General features: G+C 46.6%; 1 protein-coding gene across 8 annotated transcripts in view; it reads right to left on the bottom strand.

Annotated features, from left to right (window-relative positions):
* The window catches only part of Phf2 (PHD finger protein 2), an 88,497-nt gene that overhangs the window by 21,700 nt on the left and 42,858 nt on the right, over positions 1–23,939 (bottom strand). For 4 of the 8 annotated variants that reach the window (XR_012440561.1, XM_074052524.1, XM_074052525.1 and 1 more), the window contains exons 2-5: positions 16,664–16,749; positions 14,001–14,169; positions 5,928–6,088; positions 2,574–2,715 (exon numbers count right to left, since the gene is read on the bottom strand). Coding sequence is in view for 7 of the 8 variants with exons in the window: in XM_074052524.1 (XP_073908625.1) it covers positions 2,574–2,715; positions 5,928–6,088; positions 14,001–14,169; positions 16,664–16,749 (558 nt within the window). In the remaining variant the exon portion in view is untranslated. The remainder of the gene's footprint in view (positions 1–2,573; positions 2,716–5,927; positions 6,089–14,000; positions 14,170–16,663; positions 16,750–23,939) is intronic. The other 4 variants (XM_020186570.2, XM_020186551.2, XM_020186577.2 and 1 more) reach the window with 1 other exon arrangement.

The raw sequence follows: 23,939 nt of genomic DNA, 5'->3' as shown, positions 1-23,939 counted from the left end.
AATCCTTATAATCTGCTGTTGCCTTGACCTCCATTTTAAATATCAGTTGGCCTTTCTCATACCACAAGCAAGGCTCCAGCACCATCGACAGTCTCCAGTTCCCAGCCCCATCCCTCTTCCTCAGTGTGGCCAATCCAGATGTCTGTCCTAGGGACCACCATCTTGTGGGACTGCTACAGACAACCTCCTTAATGGATCCCACTCACCCCGACACTGCACAGACTATGCAGATCTTCCACAGTGACCCTTCTCAGTCACAGCATGACCCCATGAAACTTGTACATGCCTGCCATAAACCCATCAATTAAAACTCCCTGTAGGAAACCTGCTTGGGTAAAGCCCTGCACCCCATGAAGGCACTGGCCTGCAGGTCCATATATCTCCCTGCCTGTTATCCCTGACCTCCATATGTGTGACCTCCAGGCATGCCACATAATAAAATCTTTATATCCATCTGCACCTCTCCTGACGAATGGGGAGAAGCTCTCTATCGTAAAACCTTGCCGCAAATCACAGGCCTGGTCCTGCCACTCCTACCGTCATAGACCCTTGCCTTTAAAGTCTGCAGTGTGTTCCAAACTGGGATCCTTTGTGCCCCTCCCAGGGTCTTCACTGCCTCAATCCGTGCACTGAGCATGCTGCTGTTGCAGGAGAGGGCCCTGCTCCTGCAGCCCAACCTGTGCTCTAGCTCCACCCTGGCCCTGAACACTGAACACCTGACACAGCCCCCAATATCCTTCTTTTCTGGCTTAGCCAGCCCCTCAAGTACCAAGCCAGCCCTTTCTCTGCATGGCGGAGGGTCCCAACGCCCCCTTGGGCACCCAAGGCGGCAGTCAGTCTAAATGTGATGTGGGTGCTGCAAGAACAGGCAAGCACACCGTCCTTGACCCACTGCACAGCAGGCACTTCTGAGCTCTGGGGGCACAATGGTCACTGGAGGCCCCTGGAGGCAATTGGCACTGACAGCTGCCCCAGATGGCCCACTGGGTGGGCCCTGACTTTTGCAGCCCAACCAAAATTTTGAGGACGACTTAGCAATGAAGTGGAGGCCACCCTCCTCCCTCAGTGCAGACTGAGTTCTCAGAGTTGTGTCAAAGTCCTGACCCAAGCCCGTAAGAATGCTCCTGTATAGTAAGTACCCAACAAAAGCTACACATGACCCCGCCATGGTCTTGGACTGGGCAGGAGACACAGGAGGCAAAGGGGTACTTCTGAGGAGCCCAAGCAGAAACTCCAGGCCAAATTACTACTCCCCCAGCTCCATCACCAGGTGTCCCTTTGGAAGGACTGGAGGTGGGGGGTGCAGCAAATTCCACTGATGGAGACACGACTCAGTGTGTCCCCTGGTACCAAAGCCATGCATAGCTCAGAAAGCAGCTTGAGAAAACCCCTCTAATGAACATATGGAAGGCTGCCTTCTCCATTACCACATTCTACCTCCTTTTGTCTCTGCTGCCAGGAAGCACAAACAAAATGCAATGTCCAGTTACACTCTCTTTCTGTGGCTCTGTCAGTGTAGTTTTCAAAAACTCTGGGTTTTTTCTCCCCACTTCCTTTTTGAACATGCCTTATTTCAGGTGCTTTCTGGAAGTGGGCAAGGTGGAAGTGATGCCAAATCACAACCTTTCCTAGCCACTCATGCCTTATGGGAGAGGTGAGTGTTCTGGCTCTTTCCCGAGGGACCAAGGGAGGGCAGTGGAAGTCATGATGGGGCAGTGTGGGGTGGAGCAGGGCAGAAACAGACCATGTCTGAGTGCATGTCCTGGACAGGGTGGAACCAGTACATGACCAGCCCACACAATGACTGGGGCTGACCATAAAGCTAGGACTTGTTGGCATGAGGTTGACAAGGCATATCCGAGTGGTGCCTTGTCACCTGAGGAAAGCAGTGAGTGGAATCTGGGGAAGAGGACTGAGGAGGGGAGTAGGCTTACAATGCAGAAGTCATGGCACATTTCTGTGAGAGTGTGACTACATGTATGTGCAAGGGGCATGTGTGCACAAGGGTGTCATAAGTATGACAGGGAATGGGGCTGGGGATGTCAACTGTGAGTGTGGCAGGCATGGATGTGTCCTAAGTGTGTCATGAATGTCTGTGGTTGTGTGTCAGGTGTTTGCCATGAGTGTGCTGACAAGTGTGTCATGAATACATCAATACTCTGAGTTAATATGAGCTATCAGTAAGCTGGGAAGTGTGGCACAAGTGTGTCAGGTGTGCCATGAATGTGTTGGTGAGTGTGTCATGAATACATCCGTATGTGTCCATGAATTAATATGAGCATGTCAGTACATCAGGAGGTGTGTCATGAGTGTTGCTGTTGTTTCTTGGTGTCATGGCTGTGAGTCCATGAGTGCACCTTCTGGAAAGAACCACCCCATGCTCCACCCATGGTTCTCTGGGCATTGAGGGGGGAGACCAGATGGATTTCTTTTTTGCTCCCTGCTTTTGTCTGAATTGTTCACTGTGTTACTTCTATACTTTAAGGAGAAAAGAGAAAAACGGCATGTGCTGTGTCTAGTATGTCACACTCCTGTGACATCTGACCTGGGTGGGGGCAGGGATGGGGCATCACCTGGTGTCGGAGAACTCAAGGTTGGTGACGTTGAGGACCCGCTTGCGGTTGGTGCTATAGTAATAGTCCACAAACTCCTTCAGCTTCATCTTGCAGTCCTTCTGCTTGGTGACATCGGTCACGTCCACGCTCCGCTCTGGCCCTGGGGAGGCAGGGGAGGGTTAGCATGCCAAGGAGGTGCCCGGGGCCTACGGTAGCAGGGTGATGAGCTAGGGCTGCACCCTGAGGCTCTGAGCCTCCCGTGCCTGCCATTGCCCTAGTGCAACAGTGCCTGCCACTTCCTTCTGTCCCAAGGACACAGTGATGCGGTGAGGGGTAAACCTCAGGCCTCAGCAAGGGTGGCCAGGTCGGAAAATAAGCATACAGATGTCTAGTCAACCTGACTTTTAGATACAAAACAAATACATTTTAGCATAGACACAACCTAAATAGGTCTAGAACCGTGCATTGCTATGGTTTGGGTAAGTGTCCTCAGAGGGTCAAGTGTTAAAGGCTTGGTCTCCACAGCCTGTGGCACTATTGGGAGGTGGTGGAACCTTTAGGAAGGTGGGGCCTAGTGGGAGAAAGTCAGGTCATCGGGGGCATGCCCTGGAAGGCTCCTCCTTTTCTTTTGCTTCCTTGTTCATGATATGAGCAATTTGCTCCACCACACTCTCGAACATAATACAACATCCTTGTCAGAGTCTCAAATCTATGGGCCAGTGGAACACGAACTGAAACCTCCAGAACCAAAATAAACCTTTTCCCTTTCTAAGCTCTATGCCTCAAGCATTTTGTTACTGTGACAGAAAGATGACTAACAAAGGCATCAACTCATTCTAAAAAACTGATCAACTAATGAATAAGGGGGAAAAATTGATCTTGCCTTTTCTGTAGCTGCTGAGAAAAACCTCAGGATCATCAGATAACTGAGGGGGTAAAAGTCTTTAGAACAGGACTCACAATCAATAGAGAGGAAGACAGAACAGACAAGCAAACTCGCCCTTGTAGGGTCCACAGTGGCTGTTGAGATGCAAGGTGGGGGCAGCCGGGAGTTCTATGCACAGAGGAGCTGGGCACCAAGCCCTGCCTAGCATGGCAGCATCACCAGAGGAGTGTGTCAGGCACGGGGAGTGTCCTCACTGATGGAGGCATATGTACCCATGAAGGAGCTACCCAGAAGGCCTCTGCACTCATGCTTACAGGAAACATCTGGGACACAGGGGCCTGCCGAGCAACACCACAGGTCCACCAACAACCATGTTCCGGATTTAAGAAAGTCTGCCAGGCCCACAACCCCTTTCTCCAACAAACGGACAGAATGGCAGGGAGTGGGGTGGGGCTGTCATCAAGAAAAAGTGTCCTCATCCATTGGGGACGTAAAAACCAAATGGTACATGTGGTCTTGCTTGAATTCTGGTTTGAACAACCAAATTGTAAAAATGGCTCTGTTCGTTTGCTTGTTTTGCAGTGCTGGGAATCGAACCCAAAGCCTTGAACATACAGAGGCATTTTTTTGAGGAAAAATGGGAAATTAAACTGGGTCTTACGCTCTATTAGAGAATTATTGTTAATGTTGTAGAGTGTAAGACTGGAATTGAGATATGTGTTTTTAAATCCTCTGTTGGAGCTTATGCTGGAGTTTTATGGGTGAAAGGTATTCATAAAGAGATTTGCTTTAAGATACTCCAAGGGGGAGGAAAGAGGCGGGGAGGGCAGAAGACTGGCAGAAAGCTGCTGGTTTTTGTGGCCAGTGCAGGGGTATGGGGTTCACTGTTCTTTGCTCTCATTTTGTGTGTTCAAAAGGCTCCAGAATTTTAAATAATTAAGAGGGAAAAGAAAAGACATAAAAGCAAAAAACACCTCTAAGAACCCTTTTGTTCTTGTTCTTTACAGGACAGCTGTGGAGAGGTCAGGGCCTTGTGGCCAGAGTAGCCCAGGGTCTTGGTGGCAGAATTGTGGTCTCAGAACTGTGGGAGGAACGAAATTTGCTTCTGTGTGGGAAGTACTTAACAAAACACCTGGCACTATGCAGACACTCACTAGACAGCAGGATTTCTCAGTGGTGCTCCACACCTAGCCAAAGCTGGATAGGGCCAGCAGAACAGGTGTGGTGTGAGAAAGAGGACGACAGCCCCTGGTGAGCACAGCCAGGCTCCTGTGTGCCTGGCGAGCTCAAATACCCAAAGGGAAAAGCCATGTCAAGGCCAGCTCACTAGCATGGTGGAGCAGGGCAGAAACAAACTGTTGGTTAACTCCGTTTGCCCACAGCCAAGCACTGCTGACTGACAGCCAGCTGAGCATAGGACAACTCTGACCGTACCCAGCCTGCCCTCCCTCTTGAAAAGGCCACAGAACAAACCTCTTCCACAGACCCTGAATCCTCCAACCCCAACCAGAAGGAACACTTCTTGACTTCCTTTCTGAAATGCCCCATAGCTCCCCAGGTGCACACTCTCCCTCCTACATTATTTTGCAACCCCCACCTGGGTGGCTCCAGAGTGGGGACACATTGGCCCATCCTCCTGCTGAAAAGGAATTCGATGACTTCCCAGGTGGTTGCCACCATATGCCCAGTGGCTCATACAGATGATCTTACGGGGTCCTCTGTTATTCCCCCACTGTGCGCTTCACATGAGGCTGGTCAGATTCAGAGCGATGAGGCTACTTGTCTGCAGAGGCCCAGCCCACAGCCTCTCCCATCCTGGGCAGCATCTTCTCCTCAGGGATTTTCCTTCTTCCCCAGCAGGTACTCAGCACCTACCTGAACACCCGCACCCAGCAACGATGGGAGAGCCTGGCCAGGCAGCTGCCAAACTGCTGCCTCTCATCCAATACATAGCACCTTCCTCCACCTACACATGCCCTGACTGACATGTCATAGTGCCACTGCTCCAAGTGGACACACGATGGTAGCTGCAAAAGCATAAGCAAGAACGCAGGAGTATCTAGTCTAAGAGGTGGCCCTGGAAGCATGGGAGGCAGGCTATAGTGTAGGTGAAGAAGGCCCAGCCACTGGCTAGCAGCCAAGACAGGGAAGCTGTCCCACAACTCTGGGGCACCCAGCCATAGCAGGGCCATGTGACACCCAACAACAGTGGAATACACAGCTGGGAAAAATCACAGAGTCCCCAGAGCAGGCCCCCTCTGTGGCCAGAGGAACTACTGGGGAGGGGGCGTGCCAGGGTCCATATTGTCTTGGGGGGGACCTAGGGTCTGCTATAAGAGTCCCTAGAATAGAGCTGTGAGTTTCACCAGCCTGTACCATATCCAGGACACAGCCAGTGTACTGGGGATGGTGTGTAGAGGGCAGTGAATGATCCCAATGCCTCCCAACTCCAGGCCTCCACGAGATGTGAAGGGGACAATACTTACCCACATAGTTCTCTACATCACTGACGTAGAACGTGGGGGCCGGAACAGCCAGGCCCAGCCCATCTTTCTTGGGGACAAGGATGGGCTCGGTAAAGCCATGCTCCTCCATGTAGCCCAGTGTGAGCTGGCTGCCTGCCACACGGGACACCACATCTTCAGCACTGTGGGAGAAGCATGGGTCAGAGGCCATGCTACATCTGGCTTATGCCTCCCAGGTCAATGGAGGAGGTCGACTGAGGCACAACCATCCTGGAGGCCACCAGGGCAACCACAGGCCAACATGGTGCTGACCCCACCACCTAGGAGCACAGCACACAGTCCCACTCATGCCACAGATGGAGACATCAAGGTCAGCACCCACACTGATGAGGGACACTGAGACTGTGCCATGTCCCTGCATGCCAGCCGCCCTTCCCACCGTGGCTCAAGGAGGCAGGAGACACCATGGTCTGGTGGCGCTCTCTCCTGCTGCCCAGCCCTGCGTAGTCTGTGAGTGAGAACAAAGCAGGTCCTCCCATTGCATTTGGGGCTGTTGGGGTATGAGGCCCCATCAGGATGAGCCTGATTAACAGTGTCCTGGGAGAGTCCCTACTGGGCAGGTCAGAGTGAGTCCAAGCCTTAGGCCAACTCCCAACTCCCACTACAGGCCTAGGACATGAGATCCCAACCCAGCACCCTCAGGAAATCAGGTGTCCACGTTGGGACTGTTGTCTTCCAGGTCCTGGGTAGAGATCCTTCACCAGGAGACCTGGGAGAGGCATGGTATAGCCACACCAACTGTCAGACCCCACAGGGCCCTCACCCCTCCTGGACTCAGTTTTCTAAGTAACCAATGGGACTTTCCAAGTTCCATGTGGCCTGAGTTCACCTAGCAGGAGCAACAGCCACCAGGATCAGGGCCAAGGAGGGGAGGAGCCACTAAGACAGCAGATGGAGTCCGTTTCCCAGAAGGACTCAGATGCTGTATGGCTGAGAAGGCCTTGGTCAAAGCCACAGGCAGACAAGGGTAAAACCCCAGGTCCATTTGTCCCCAGCTCCACCCGTCCTGCCCGTCCTACACTGCTACCCTGGAAGAGGCAGCAGGGACAGGGTCAGGCATATACCAACTGGTCATTGTGACCATCGTGAGAGTGTCCACTCCTGGACACTACTGGGCCAGAATTAGATGGGGACAGGTAGCGAATGACCACCTCTGAGTGTGGACACACCCTAGCCATCTTCCTGGGAAGTGGGAGACCTGTACCAGTGAGGCCTTCGCAGGGGAACACGGAGGCAGGCATGAGGAATGATAGAGTGCTAGGTACCTAAGGACTGTCCACCCTGGTCATGCTCATGCTGCAGGCCCAGAGCACCAAGGAGCCACAGAAGAGTTTCAGCAGGGTGGCAACACAGCCTGAGGCTCTGTCCACCACTGCATGAACAGAGGACTGCTGCAGAAGCAGGACAGACAACCAGGAGGAAGCTCAGCACCTCAGTAGGCGCCTGAGCAGGTGGGCAGTGAGAGAGACGAGGGCAAGCAGGGAGGTCAGTATGTCCATTACGGAGCTGGAGGAGGGTAAGACAATAGGAAGAGGCAAAATAGGTGTGGCCAGGGATGAGGGTCTATGGAGGAGGGCAGGAGTGGGTGGCAGTGAGTACATCAAGAGCTAAGCTGCGGATATATTTGGTCTGATGTACGTGTCAGATTCTTCAGGTGGATGCACTGGTGGGATGAACAGGTTAGGAATTCTGAAGAGCGAGAAGCTGGAGAAAAGTTGTGGAGCTTCGGGGCAGGTACCAAGAGCAGAGGCCCAGGCAGGCAATGCCTCAGGGGCAGCAGTCAGCAGGAGAGGAGGCAAGCAGGTGGGAGGAAAACTCAAGAAAGGGCAGGATGTCTCTAAGAGGGAGGCCTGCAGTGTCCAGTTTTGCTGAAGGGTCAGTTAAGGTCAGGAAGGAAGAGTGTCTGCTGTTTGATCACATGGTAGTAGTGTTAAGGACAAACCAGCAGAGTGACTACAAAGAGAGGAAGAAGAAAATGTTGGCAGACAAGTGTATGAGGCCAGGGAATACAAAGGTGATGTCAAGTAAGCTTTGGAAGTCACAGAAGTCTCCCATCTACGGAATCCACAGGTAAAATTCAACCCTGATGAGTCCAAATCATAAGCCCAATCTCCCTGGTGAGAGTGCCAAATTCACACTAACGCCATGGGTGAAGGGCCACAAACTGGATCTGGAACTACGAAGTCCACAGAGGCCACAGCAAAAGACACTCGCAAAATCATCTTGCTAGGACACCTTGGCAGCCTGGGCGCACAGCTACCACAGAAAATGACCTCTGAAAAACCATGGCTCAAAGAAGGAAGTGAGTATCAGAGGAAATAGATCATAAGAACTGAGGAAAACAGAACAAAAGAAAAGGAAATTTTAGGATAAATATATGAAACACATCAATACAGAAACAACAGATTAGGCAAAAAACAGGGTGACATGAAAAAAAAAAGGACAATATTGAAAAGGAGCTTTGTAGAAATTCTAGAAATAAAAAATGATTGAAAAAGTTTAAACCCAATGGATAAATTAAATGATCAATGAGAGGCATTATGGCTACCCACACTTGTAATCCCAGCACTCAGGAGGATGAGGCAGGAGGATCACAAGTTCAAGGCACGCCTAGATTACATAGTGAGACCCTGTCTCAAAATAAATAAATAAATTAATAATAATAATAAAATACTACTTTTTAAAAATGTTCAGGTGCTGGTGGTTCACTTCTATAATCCTAGCTACTTGGGAGGCTGAGATCAAGGTTCTAGTCTAGCCCGGGGAAATAGTTTGCAAGACGCTAATTCCAAAATAACCAGAGCAAAACAGATTGGATGTGTGGCTCAAGTGGTAGAGTACCAGCTTCTGCAAGTGTGAAGACCTGAGTACAAACTCCAGTCCCACCAAGAAAGAGAGAAAGAGAGAGAGCCAGAAAGAAAGAGAGAGGTGGGAAACAGACGAAGGAAAGAAGGAAAGAAGGGAGGGAGGGAGGGGAGGGACGGAGGGAGGGAGGGAAGGAGGGAGGGAGGGAGAGAGGAAGGGAGGGAAAGAAAAACATACATGCATACATACATAAATAAATAAACACATAAGTAAATAAGGTAACTGGCAGAAAGAAAGAATGAATTTGAAGAAAAATCTGAAAAATGTCGCACACAATACAGAAGAAATGTTATTGATAGAAAAAATAGAAGCTAGGTGTAGTGGAACACACCTGTAATCCCAGTTACTCAGGAGGTACAGGCAAGAGGATTGTTGAGTTCCAGAGCAAAGCTAGCAAGATCCTAACTCAGAAACAAAAAATACAAATGAAAGGGGTGGGGCATGATTCAAATGATTCACACTTGCCTAGCATGTGCAAAGCCCTGGGTTGAATACCCAGAACAAAAAGAGAAAAAAGAAAGAAAACAGAACTTTTTCAGAATTAAGATATGAGCCCTCAAATTAAAATCGTATACAGAGTTCTAAGTAGGTTAAACAAAAACAAATGCACATCTAGAGGCATTAAAGTACAGCCAGGGTAAATAAAAACATGAAAACAATCTTAAATGTTTTTAGGGGTGAAAAAAACCCTACATATTTACCAGAAACTTGTTTGCAAATGAAAAACATCAACTAGACTACCAACAGACATCTCATCACCAAACAGAGATGTCAAAAAGGTAGTAACCATCTTCAAAGAGCTGAAGGAAAAATAACTTTCACTCTAGAATTTTAGATCCATTTCCAAACACAGAACTAGTCAAGAACAATGGCCTGGTGGAGAGGCTCAAGTGGTGGAGTGCCTGCCGCCTTGCAAGGCATGAGGCCCTGAGTTCAAACACCAGTACCACCAAAAAAAAAAAAAAAATTCATTCAAGGCCAGCTTGGGCTACATCTGGAGATGTCTCAAAAATTTTAACCAAAAAAAAAAAAGAATCAGGATGAGGACTAGTGCAGTGGCTCAAAAGTGTGAAGCCGGAGTTCAAACCCAGTACCGCCAAAAAAACACAAGGATAAAATAAGACAATCAGGCAAAGAGGGTATATTTTTTATAGGCCTTTGCTGTAAAAACTACTAAAGGCTATAATTTAATAAGAAAGAAATCAAATCTAGAAGAAAAGAGTGGAATTCAGGGAGCGGAAAGTTGATCTATAGATCCCACACGATTCCTACCAAAACGTGGAATGCCGAGTGGAAATGCAAGGCGCTCACATAACAAAGCTACAATAATCAAGAAGAGACCTACGGAGCAGTGGAAAAGAACTGAGTCCAGAACGCATGCTCACCTACAGCTTTGCGATGAGAGTGCCAAGACAGCTCAACACGGAGAGGATCGATTTCTCAATGAAAGGTGCTGGGAAAACCAGAGTTATCCACATGCAAAAGAATAAAGTTGAGTCCTACCTCCCACAAGATAGAAGAATTAACTCAAGATGAGTCAGACCCATCCAACGCATAAAACTACAAGCTGTATAGGTAAAATTATAAAATTCTGAGGAAAAACAAAACAAATACATAAAATCTTCATGGCCTTGGATTAGGCAATGATTTTTTTACACGTAACACTAAAAACACAACAGAAGAAAAATGGAACTTCATCAAAATGAAAACCTGTATGCTTCAAAGGACACTATCAAGAAAGGAAAACGTTGTCCCATGGAATGGGAGAAAATACCTGACAAGTGATGGGTATCCAAAATATGTAAAGAACTCTTACTACTCAAAAATAAAACGGCAAACAGCCCAATTAATGTGAGGTGATTAAAATAAGGTGGACCTTGACCTCTGGTTTCAACTCCAACACGCGAAGAGCTTGGAAGTGATTACTCTCATCCTCAAAACAAGAAAAAAGCCACTGAACAAACTAAAAATCAAACTAACAAACAGCCTGCAAGACTGTAGGATATAAGGTCAATATACAAAAATAAAATATATTTCTGCACAGTAACAACAATCTGAAAGTAAAATTAAGAAAACAATTTCACTTATGTAAGAACCAAAAAGAATAAAACACAATTTTTTTTTTTTTTGGCGTGACTGGGGCTTGAACGCAGGACCTTCACCTTGAACAACTCCACCAACACTATTTTTGTGAAGGGTCTTTTTCAAGATAAGATCTGGGCAGGCTTTGAACCACGAGCCACCTGATCTCTGCCTTCTGAGTAGCCAGGATTACAGGCGTGAGCCAATAGGGTCTGGCAAAACACAAATAAATTTAAACTAAGAAGTATAAGACAGCTGGGTGCTGGTGGCTCATGCCTGTAATCCTAGCCACATGGAAGGCTGAGATCTGAAGTATCGCGGTTTGAAGCCACCCTGGGGAAATAATGGAAAGACATCATCTCCAAAGTTATAACAGAGCAAAACGGAGTCGGTGGTGTGACTCAGGAGGCTGAGCACCTGCTCTGCAAGCACAAAGCCCTGAGTTCAAACCCTGGTCCCACCAAAAAAAAGAAAGAAAGAAAGAAAGAAAAACTGTAAGATTTATAATTTGAAAACTACAAATTATTATTGGAAAAAAAAATTTTCTAAATCAAAATAAACTGAAAACATCCCATGTTCATGGGCACGAAGACTCAACACTGTTCAGATGGCAAAACTCACAAAGTGATCTAAAAAAGCAATCTCTTCCTGAATCCCAGCTAACTTCTTTGTAGAAACTGACAAGCTGGTCTTAAAATTCACATGGACACCCAAGGGACCTGAAATAACCAAAACAATCTTGAAAATGAAACAAAGTTGTAGGATTTCAAAAACTTAACAACTGTAGGCTATGTGGACACAGATCAGCAGACAGCACTGAGTATCCAGAAATGAACGTGGACACTTACGGTAAATTGATTTCAACAAGGATGCCATTTAATAGCAAAACAATGGTATTGGGACAAATGGATAGCCACATGCAACAAAAAAAAAAATGAAATTAGGTCTTCACCTCACACCATATAGAGAAATCAACTCAAAATGTATCAAAGAACAAACTGTAAATGCTACAACTACAAAAACCATTTAGAAGAAATCATAACCATAAATCTTCATGACCTTGGATTTAGCAAAGGATCCTTAGCTATACCAACAAAATCACAAGGAATAAAAGAAAATTGGACTGTTATCAAAATCAAAATACAATGAGATACTACTTCATATCCACTAGGATGGCCAGAAATAAAAAACGCTAGTTACAGGGCCAGATACAGTGGCTCATGACTGGAATCCCAGCTGCTTAGAAGGCAGACATTGGGAGGATCAAGGTTGGAAGCCAGCCTGAGCAAAAGGTGAAAACCCTCTATCTCAACGAGAAAAATGGGTGTGGTGGGGCACACTGTAATCCCAGGTATAATGGAGAGATAGGTAGCAGAATCAAAGTCCAGGCTGGCCTGGCGGGAAAAAAAAATACAAGACCCTAACAGAAAAATAACTAAAGCAAAAAGGGCAGGGGTTGTGGCTCAAGAGGTCAATCACCTGCCTTACAAGCATGAGGCAGTGAATTCAAGCCCCCATACTGTCAAAAATGAAAGCAAAGCCAGTTACACATTGTTGGCAACTGTGTTGGAAAACAGTCTGGTATTCTCAAACAATTAAGCATGCAAAAATCTATTTCTATGTAATGCCCACACAAAAGCAAATCTAGAGATGAGAAGGTAGCCTTGTGGTTGCTTTAGGGCTGTGTGGAGGGGGGATATAAGACAGGGGTGATTTCTTTTGGGAGTGAGGAAAAGGTTCTAAAACTGATTGTAGAAAATGCAAATTTTCTGAGAACATACCAAGGCCATTGAACTGTGGTCTTTAAATGGATGCATTATGGTATGTGAATTACCTCTCAATAAGGTGAGGGGAGAGAAAAGAAAGAAGCCAGCAGAGAGAATACACTTCATACACAGAAGTCAAGGATAAAAGTGACACAGATTTCTCATCAGAAACCACACAAGCAAGAAGAGAGTGAGAGAAAATATTTAAAGCATCAAAAGAACACCCCGCCAACTTAAAATTCTTTGTCCAGCGATGTTATCCTTTCAAAGTGAAGGAGAAATAAAGGTTTTTATCAGCCAGGCACCAGTGGCTCATGCCTGTAATCCTAGCTACTCAGAAGGCACAGATCAGGAGGACTGCAGTTCAAAGCTGGTTGGTGAGACACAAAAAAGGGCTGGTGGAGTAGCTCAAGTGGTAGTGCGCCTGCCTAGCAAGCATGAGGCCCTGAGTTCAAACCTGAGTACTGCGAAATAAATAAATAAAAGATTTCTGTCAGACAAACAGAAATTATCTCATGGTTCTGCGTGCCTGGGAGCAGCTTCTAGTAACTGCCCTCTCTCACTGGGGGCCACTGCCTGCCTCAGGCTCCCTGCCAGGGCCTCACACAGAGAAAGGGTGTGGGCAGAGCAAGAGTGCAAGCCAAGCCCCATGCCTGCAATCCTAACTACTTGGGAGGTTGAGATTGGGAGGACTATGATTTGAAGACAGCCCAGGCAAACAGTTCACCTCCAAAATAACCTGGGCAAAATGGACTTGGAGGTGTTGGTCAAGCAGTACAGCATAGACTTTGCACTTGTGAAGCCTTGGGTTCAAACCCCATTCTCACCCAAGAAAGGAAGAGTACAGGCAGAGCAAGGGTGCGGGCAACAGGAGCTCTAAGGAGACCTCAGAACACCAGCTTAGAGACAGAACTTGGCAGGTGCCAGGCACACCAGGTAAGGAAAGAGGTGCCTTCTACCCAGAGAAAGAAGGGCCACCAAGACTTGTCCCCCTCACCAGCCCCTGGGAGGTGCTGACAAAGGGGAGAAGTGGCCATCTATGCAAGTGCTGGGGCTGTAGGTGGGAAGGCTCCCCTGCTTCCAGGGCAGGTTTCCTGCTCCTACCCCATTCTCCTGGAAGAGGAAGTCCCCAGCGACTGATGCCAGACTGATGGATTGACAGACTGACTGATAGGACTATAGTAGGTGGAAGATGGAGGGTGGAGGGAGGAGGTACGGCCTTCAGGGGGAGAAGGGAAGTTAAGGCCAGCCTCCAGGTTCACCTACTTGGGGAAGGCCTGCCCACCCGCAGAAGGTCCGCCCACTGGGAAGGTCCACCTGCCTGGGGAAGGTCCGCCCACTGGGGAAGGTCCGCCCACTGGGAAGGTCCACCTGCCTGGGGAAGGTCCGACTCCGCAGCTCCTTGATGAAGACCTGGCTGCCATTCTGCACAGGCTTCACATCTGGCGTCTGCCCTGGACCATGTTTGTGCCAAGTCCGCTTCTTCTTGACTGTGGGGAGACAGGAGGTGAGGGTTCATCACCAAATGCATCCCCACCCAATGTCTCTGGGGCCCCCACACCAATGGTCCTGCAATAGGACAGCAGACAGGAAGGATGCTGGGGGAGCCCATGAACTCAGCAAAACTCAAAACTTCCCCATAGGGACTCACCCTCTCCCAATACCTAGCCCTTCCTTATCCTTAACACATACACAGGGAGGAGCCCACTCTCCCTCCAAAGCTACAGGTCCACCCCATCCCACACCTCCCAATGGAGCCACCATTGGCCATTCTGACACAGAAACTGAGGTCTCTCAGGACTCCTCCTCACTTAGACACCAAGTCTACCAAGACCACCAGAGACACCTCCTAGAAGGTCACAGCCAAGGGACCATCTGTAGCCGGAGGCCACTTCCTGCTTGGCCTCCATATTAAGGTCCCTACTGGGACCTTCACTGCCTGGCAGCCACCACCACAGGTGGCCTTCTTCTCCCCACATCCCAGTCAGTGTCTATCCCCTTTCCTGTAGCAACTTGCCCCTGAAGAGGGCCTGGAGTGTGGGGACATCAGGTGGCCCCAACAGTGGAGTTGTCAGTCACAGAGAGCAGCTGAGGATGGTGCTTGGGGTCTCACCCCAACCCTGAGGGGCAAGATGGCAATGGCCTGTCTTAGGGATTGGGAAGTATATTCCATCAGTTAGGTAATTTCGTATTGTCACAGCTGCAATTCAGTGCTGCTGTACCAGCAATGTTGCCCAGCTCCTCTTGTGCCTGTCACATGGCAACCATATTGTCAAGCTCCTGTCCAGGAACCCCAGGATCCCTGCACCAAATCTGATGTTGGTCAGATAAATCTGTCTCATGGCCCTACCTGTGGGACACAGGTCAAAACAGTCCAAAGGACATGTCAGGCCAGTGTGGGGATGAGCACTACAATCCCCACCACCGTCACCTTGATAAGGACGACATGTGAGGGCGGCCATGGGCAAGGCTTCCTTTCCTGCAGCTGTGCCCATTGCAAACCCCACCCCAGGCCAGGGCAGCAGGGGGCAGGGAGGGTGAGGCAGGCATGGGGCCTCTGAGAGGACTCTTAGCACCAGCCATGAGCTGGAGCTCTCCAGGGACATGGAGGGCCTCTTGTCACCAAGGCTCTGGGAGTTTAAGGTGTGACTGGAGCTGATGATGCAAAAACCAATCAATGTGTCACAGACAGGTGCTGGCCACAGTGCAGACCCATCTCAAATCTGAGAATGCACAATCACAGGAAGTGCTAGAACCAGGCACCTTTGTGCCTGACGTAATAATGATAGTGATCATCGGAATTGCAACATTACATAGCACCTCCTGCACACAAACACACACGCATATATATGCACACAGAAACACACAAGCTATGCTATGGTCTGAATCTCTGTGTCCCTCCCCAAATCATACGTTAACATCCTCAATCCCCAAGGTGGTAGTATTAAGAGGTAGGGCCTTGGGAGGCGATTAGGTCAAGAAGTTGGAGTCCTCTGATGGCATCAGTGCCCTTGTGTAAGAGACCCCAGGGACCTCACTCACCCTTCCACCCAGCAAGAAAGTGCCATCTAAAAAATAGTAACGATGCTGAACACAGCTCCCTCCCTCTCCCTCAACTCCCAGCCCACCCTCCCACCCTAGGCTCAGCCAGCCCAGGACCCAGGAGGCAGGATGTGATCAGCCAACCAGTCAGGCCCATATCCAGCCTACAGGTTCTATGAGTGCCCATGACACCAGCCCAGACAGGAAGCCAGGGCCAGAAGACACACACACACACACACACACACACACACACACACACACACACAGTTGACATCAGTTCAGTTCCTATGCAATGTTCCTCCCAAGGTCCTTACAGACCACTACACTGCTCCCAACCTACAGCCAGGGCTCAGCCTTGAAGTACAGGGTGAGCTGAACCTATGCCTTGAGAGCCCCCAGGGCCCACTGCACTGAAAGGAAGCGAAGGGGAGGGAAGAAGAATAGAAGAAGGTCTTCTAAGATCCCCTGGAGAGACAGCAGGTAGGGTAAGCGGAGCTGTCACAGGATGGACAGAAGAGCCATCCCACAAATGCATACACAGAAGATCTGGGTCCACCTTATATGGAAATGGCCAGTTGAGCTACTCCCAGCTGGAAACTCTGAACACCTCCTTCATTGGCAAGTCTGCACTCCTGCCTTGGGCCAGCCTGGCCACAGCAGATGCTGAGTGTGTGGAGTCTATCTGGATTTTAAGGGTAATGGGGTCTTTATGCAGCTGCCTTCAAGGGCCTCGTGAGGTCATGAGAGAGCGTAAACTAGGCTGGATGGGTCCCCAGGTTCCCAGGTTGTGATAATGTGGTGTGGAGCTACCCAGGGCCTTTCAGCCCCAATAGCCCAGGACCAAGACCAAGACCCAGGCCCAGCAAAGACCCTACCCTCCCCACACCCCAGGCAAGTGCATGCCATTCCAGCAAGAGGCAGCGCCCAAGCTGGGGTACTTACGGGTGGACTTGCCGTGGGTTTTCTCGCAGTTCGGGCAGTGGTAAATGTCGATGTCTGGCGCCTCCTCCTCTTCAACCCCAACACAGCTGAAATGGGAAGAGACAGAGTGTGACCTTTGCATTCAGTCTCCCTCAGCACCTTTCAACCACCAAGCCTGAGGGAGGCTGCCTGCTCACAGGCTGGGGAAACCAGGCCAGATACAGCAGAGCTGTTGGGGACAGTGGTCCTTAGGGACAGAAGGAAGAACGGGGCTGCAGGGCTGCCCTTCTGGACCTGAATCTGCATCCTGGATCCACATAGAATTGAAAATGCCCACAATGAGGACCCACTTGTCCTCAGTGAATGTGTCACTTGTCTACAGGCCTGCCTCAGTGAGGTCCACCTCTGCCCAATCACTGTAGAGATCAGGGAGGACAAGGGGGAGTCTTGGAGCCAGGCTGCTTCCATCACTTTCCTGTGGGGGTTTCTAGGGGACAGAACATTCCTAGGGAGGTCTGGAGCACCCCATGCAGGCCATACTAGGCCACACCTGCCCAGCTCAGCCTCAGAGGGTTCATGGCAAGGCCTGGGGGGTAGGGACCATGACTTCTTCTCCCCGAGTTCTTCCAGGCATCTTCAAACCATCTCAGCAACTTAGTCCAGGAAAGAGCTGCGCACTAGGCCAACACTGGCCTGGTCACAGCTGAAAGTCATTTGGGAAATGACGACAGAGTCAAAGGATGTGATGTAAACCATCAACAGGTTTCTAGAGACTCAAGCCCAGCAAATGGAAAATGCACTGCTCCTTTCTGATATCTTCCACTTTTTTGGTTATAAGTGACAGAAGAGCAGTTATTTGTATGTATCATGTAGTAAATTAGAACCCAGCTGGTAAAGGGCAGGTGACCTCCACAAGAAAAAAAAAAAATGTAGTCAACAAATTGGAAAACACATTGTTTCCTCATAGTGAGCAAAGAAATGTAAATATGTAGTCAACAAATTGGAAAACACATTGTTTCCTCATAGTGAGCAAAGAAATGTAAATAAAATTGACCAGTGAATTTTGTTTTTTTGAATGGGACTGCGGTTTGAAATTAGGGCTTTGCACTTGCAAAGCAGGTGCTCTATGGCTTGAGCTACTCCTCCAGTTCATCTTGCTCTGGTTATTTTCTGGAGATGGGGTCTCACAACTATTTGCCTGGGCAGGCCTTGAACAACAATCCTTCTGATCTCAATCTCCCAGGTAGCTAGGATGACAGGCGTGAGCCCAGCTCCAATAAATTTTAAAGCGGCATTCTCCCCTGGGACAGCCCCAGAATTTCTATGTAGGAGGAGCCCAGGGGAACAAGCTACCTGGAAGCAATCACTGTGCACTAAATAGATGGTTTTCACTTCGGGCAAGCGCTACAAATCCATCAAAAATCAAGGCTCCAAAACATTCAGTTACAAGTGTGACTTCTGAAATTTTTTCTTTTTTTTCTTTTTTTTATGTGGGGGCTTGAGGGAGGGAGCTGCTTATCATTTTATGCCTATTAAAAATTAGTGGGGAGTTTTAAATACTAAATGTAAAAGTGGAGAGACTAGGAAATAGGGACAGATGACTCCTGAGGGTGGCAGGTGCTGTCAAAGCTCTCAGGAGCCTGAGTCACTGCGTCCACAGGATGGTATGCTCACTGCAACAAATGGACCCAGGGAAAATTCTTCACAAGGAAGCGTTTTATGCACAAGGCTACCTGTCTAGCTGACAATGGTGGGGGCACTTTTCCTGGCTTCTGCATCCCTCAAGCTTCATCTGATGATGGACTAGTGTACCTCTGAGCTTGTTTTCTCATCCAAATGAAGGACTCTTAAGTATTACCAGGGAAAGGGAGTAAAATATGTGCAAACGAACCCAGTCACAGAGAATTAACCAAACCAAAAGTTAACAAGTCTTTAGCTAGACTAAACAAGAAAAATAGAGAAGACTCAAATTACTGAAATCATAAGTGAAAGACATTACCATTGATGTAAGGAAATCAAAAAGGATTATAAGAGAACACTAGGAACAATGATAGGTGGACAAATTACACAACCCAGACAAAATGTACAAATTCTTAGGAACACACAAACTATCAAAAATAATAGAGGGGGTCAAACTGACCAAAGTAAAGTATATTCACAACCGGGATACACTGAGAACTCCTTTGGACACTGACTTTGGAACTACAGGACTGTAAAATAGGTACTGGTGGGGGTACTTGTGGGAGGAGAAGGGGGAATGGAGATGAAAGCGAGGGAATATGGTTGATGGGCTTTGTATACACATATGAAACAGAATGATGAAACCTCTTACAACTGTTTTAAGCGGGATAGGGATAGGTTTGAGGGGGGTGATAGTGAGGGTGACCTAACCAATGTACAGTGTAAGACTTTGAAATTGTCACAATGAGTCTCCCTATACAATGAATATATGCTAGTAAAATTTTTTAGAAAACTCAAAAAGGGGTAGGGATATAGTTCAGTGGCAGAGTGTCTGCCTAGTAGCCCAAGGATCTGGGTTTGATATTCAGGAACACATACACATACACACATACACGCACACATGTGCACACTCACACGCAACCTCAAAAAGAAACAGAAAAATTTGAACAGATTAAAGAGACTGAGCCAGTCTTCAAAAAACCTCCCTCAAAAGAAAACTCCAAGCCACCAGGCACCAGTGGCTCATACTTATAATCCTAGCTACTTGGGGGGCTGCAATTGGGAGGATGGCAGTTCAAGGCCGCCTCAAGCAAATAGTTCTTGAGACCTCCATCTCCAAAATAACCAGAGAAAAATGGACTAGAGATATGGCTCAAGTGGTAAAGTGCCTGCTTTGCAAGGGTAAAGCCCCAAGTTCAAACCCCAGTCCCACCAAAAACAAACAAACAAACAAACAAACAAACACCACCAGTGAATTCTATCAAATACTTTAGGAAGAATAACACAAATCCTTCTCAAACTCCTCCAGAAAAAAGACAGAAGAGGAAGGAACATTTTTCAACTTATTTTATGAGGTCAGTGATATCCTGATTCCAAAGCCAGACAGACAGACACTACATGAAAACTATAGACCAACATCCCCTATGAACAGTGGTGTAAAACTCCTCAACATCCTCTACAGCTGTCCTGGAGGATGGGTAACAGAGGCTGGGCCTCTTTTCCTTACTCACAAAGGCACAGCTCATGAAATGGATAAAAGAAGAAAGAGGGGCTTACCTGGCTCTTTGTCCTGGGATGGCCTGCCTCATTCCTCTGTTCCTATCTCTCTCAGTCCTCCCCCATTCTTCTTCCTATCTAAGATGCACCATCCCACATTAACACAATAAAGAAGAACCTCACTTGGTCATCACAATTGATATGGAAAAAGCATTTGACAAAATCCAATGCCTATGTGTGATTAAAAACAAATACTCCACAAACTAGGAATACAAGGAGACTTTCTCAGCATGATAAACCCCACAGCTAACATTATACACAGCGGTGAAAGGCTGAAAGCTTTCTCCAGGTCAGGAACAAGACAGGATGCCTGCTGCTACCACTTCTATTCAATGTAGTATTGGAAGTCTTAGCCAAAGCAATCAGGCAAGAAAATGAAATAAAAGACATCCAAACTGAAAGAAAAGAACCAAAATGATCTTTATTTGTGTATGACATAATCCTAGGTATAGAAAATTGGAATCAATCCACATATACAAAAACCTGCTAGTCCTAATAAATAAATTTAGAAATTGTAGAATATATGATCAACACCCAAAACCATTTGTATTTCTGTATACTAGTAATGAATAATCTGGAAAATAAAATCAAGAAACAGGAACATCAAGAAGAATAAAATATATTGGAATAAACTTAACTAGGACACGTGAAAGGCTTGTACGCAACTGAAAAAAAATTTGAAAGGCAGAGATAAGTGAAAATAAAACTTATGTTCAGAGCCTGGCAGGCTTAATAGTGTTAAGGCAGCAATATCACCCAAAGTAATCTACAGATTCAGCACAATCTCTACCAAAATCCCAGTGTCTTTGTTCACAGAAATGAAAAAACTAGTCCTTAAATTTACATGGAATTGCAAAGGGCAGAGAACAGCCAAAGCAATCTTCAAAAAGATAGGGCTGGCAGAGAGGCTCAAGTGGTAGAGTGCCTGCCTAGCAAGCATAAAAGGCCCTGAGTTCAAACCCCAGTACTGCCAAAAAAAAAAAAAAAAAGAAACAAAGAAAGATAAAGTTTAAAGTTAAACCCCCAGTACTACAAAAAAAGAAAGAAAGAAAAAACCTAAGAAAAGAGAAATAAGAGGACTTAAAGATTTATTCTTCCTAATTTCAAAACTTACTACAAAGCCACAGGAATCCAAACAGTGTAGCACTGGTACATGGCTAGATATATAAGCCAAGGGAATAGAACTGAGACCCTAGAAACAATCCCACATATGTCAATGGCCATCTCATTTTGACAAGGGTTGTAAGACCATTCAATGAATGAGTCATTGAATGATTTCCTATTGATTTGTTGAATAGGCTCTTCAACCAATAACAGCCACTTACAAAAAATGAAGGGAGGTGTCTCCCTCACACCCTAAAGAAAAATGAACTGAAAATGAGTCAACAACCTAAATACCACAGCTTTAATTTAAAAGTCTTAGAAGAAAACATGCAGCAAACTCTCATGACTTTGGATTTAGTAATGAATTACTAGAAAAGAAACCAAAAGCATGAGCAAGCAACAAAAGAAAAAATAGATAAACTATACTTTCGTGCATCAAGGAACACTCAACAGAGTAAAAGGCAACTGACAGAATGGGAGAAATACTCACAAATTATATATTTGATAAAAGTCTAGCATCCAGAATACATGAGGAACTCTTAACAGCTCAACAATAAAAAAAGACAAATAATCCAATTTAAAAATGAGCAAATGACTTGAACAGACATTTTTCCAAAGAAGATATATAAATGGCCAACTAGCACGTGAAATGATAAGCAACATTTTTACTTCTTAGAGAAGTGCAAATCAAAACTACAATGAAATACCATTTCACACCCACTGGGTGGTTAGATGTTTTTTAAAAAGAAAAAAAAGTATTGACAAGCATGTGGAAAAACCGTAATCCTCTACAACTTCTTTCATTGAGGATTTGTGAAATGGTGCAGGCAGTATGGGAAAAAGGTCAGTTTCCTCGGAAAATAAACATAAAATTGAATTTGAAACTAACAATTCCACTCAGACATATATACCTCAGAGTTAAGAACAAACAAATCCTTGTACACAAACAACAATATTCACAATAGTACAGCATGCAATGACCAGTACATAGGTAAATAAAATGTGTCCATACATACAATGGACGATCATTCAGCCTTAAAAAGAAATAAGGCTAATAAAGTTCAGAAACATCCTACAACACAAATGAATCTCAAAAATATTACATTAGTGAAAAAGCCAGACACAAAAATACTAATATTTCAATTAGGTGATTAGACCTAAATGAAATAAATGAAAATATAACCTATGTTCAGAGATTGGAAAGTTTAATAAGGGTTAAGATAGTGATGTTACCTAACACAATCTATAATTTCAGCACAATCTCTACCAAAATCCCAGTATCTTTGTTCACAGAAATGGAAAAACTAATCCTTAAATTTACATGGAATTACAAAGGACAGAGAACAGCCAAAGCAATTTTCAAAAAGAAAAATAAGAGCTGGCCAAGGTAAATCCAGAGACACAGACCAGGTGGTGACGTTGAAGGGTGCTCAGAAGAGGGACTGGACGCCACTGTTCAGTGGGTGTGGACTTCCCTTTGGGAATTAAAATATCTTGAAACTAGTTATAGAAGATAGTTATGCAGCATTAAATGCCTCTGATTTATTCATTTTAAAGTGGTAATTTCACCTCAGTAAACAAGGGAGAAAATAAAAAGACCTAGAAGTGACAACATTGCTTCCATCACCACCATCACCATCATCATCCTTACAGCATTTTACCACTACCCCGAACACCACCATCACCACCACCATCAGCACCACATCACTGTCCCCATCTTCACAATCCTTATCACTATCACATTGATCACCATCATTGCTGTCACTATAATCACCACTTTCACCATTACCACCTCACCACTTTCACCATCATCACCATCTTCACCATCAGTACCACCATTGTCACCATCATCATCATTGTCACCATCTTCACAATTTTTTATCACTATCACTAATCATCATCACTTTTTTCACCATCATCACCATCACCAACATCTTCACCATTACAAACCTGTCATCACTAAGCTTGGCACTCATTCTGCAACAGACAGCTTGCTACAAATTCTCAATGCATTTTTTTGAAACAACCTTATAATAATAGGGATTATTATTAGCCCTATTTGTAAGAATAGAGAAACGGAGGCACAAGAGAGTAACTGTCTGCCTCATTCGTTCACTGGGTACTGCTACTGTCACTGCTTGTGCCTGACATAGCAGAAGGATCCTCCCAAGCCACCAGGGTCTTGGGCCCTAAACAGCTGGCTTTGCTACAGCTGCCACAGTCCTGAGTCTGGGCAACAAAGCCTGAAGCCCAGAAAAAGACCTTGGAAGCTTTTGAAAATATAAAGTTGCCTTTATCCCAGAATAAGCTTAAGTCCCAGGAGTCTGAAGAGTCAAGTGTAAAAGACAAAGCCATCAAAAGCACAACGTTAAGGGAATATTTGCTCTCAAGATACAAACTGGCTTTTAAACAAACAAACAAATAGCAATCAGAAAGGAAATTCAGGAAGAACACCAATGGCCTAAATTCACGCTCCAAAGCATCAAAACAAAGTTTAAAATGCAACTGTGAAAAACAGTTACCACACAAACGGCAGTGTTATATTCTTCCTCTATGAAATTCAGATGGAGGGGATCTCCCCAACAGAATAAAAGACCAAAGCCACAAGCAGAACAAAGTGGCTTGGCCACTGCATGGGAGGGAGTGTTCCACATGGACGAGGGAGGGGCAGGAGCACAGCCAGGAGATTGGACCATCAGAAGGAGGCAGAAATGTGGGGTGAGCACTTTTCATCAATGACCCTGAGCCTCAGTCACATCCAAAGGCTTCTGTGGGGCCAGCTGAGGTGGAAATGCAGAGCAGTCCCTTTGTTGTCATTATTACCACAATTCACAGTGGTGACACAAGCTAAGCCACCCAGGCAGAGGAGCAGGTTGTATCCTGCTAGACCCGGAGCTGGGACACCTTGGTCTGTGGAAAGGCCCGGAGTGCCCACTGCTGTGCATGTCCCCAGCAG

Source organism: Castor canadensis, chromosome 13 (assembly GCF_047511655.1).
Source record: "Castor canadensis chromosome 13, mCasCan1.hap1v2, whole genome shotgun sequence".
Taxonomy (NCBI): Eukaryota; Metazoa; Chordata; class Mammalia; order Rodentia; family Castoridae; genus Castor; species Castor canadensis.
This window is presented reverse-complemented; position numbering and strand designations above follow the sequence as displayed.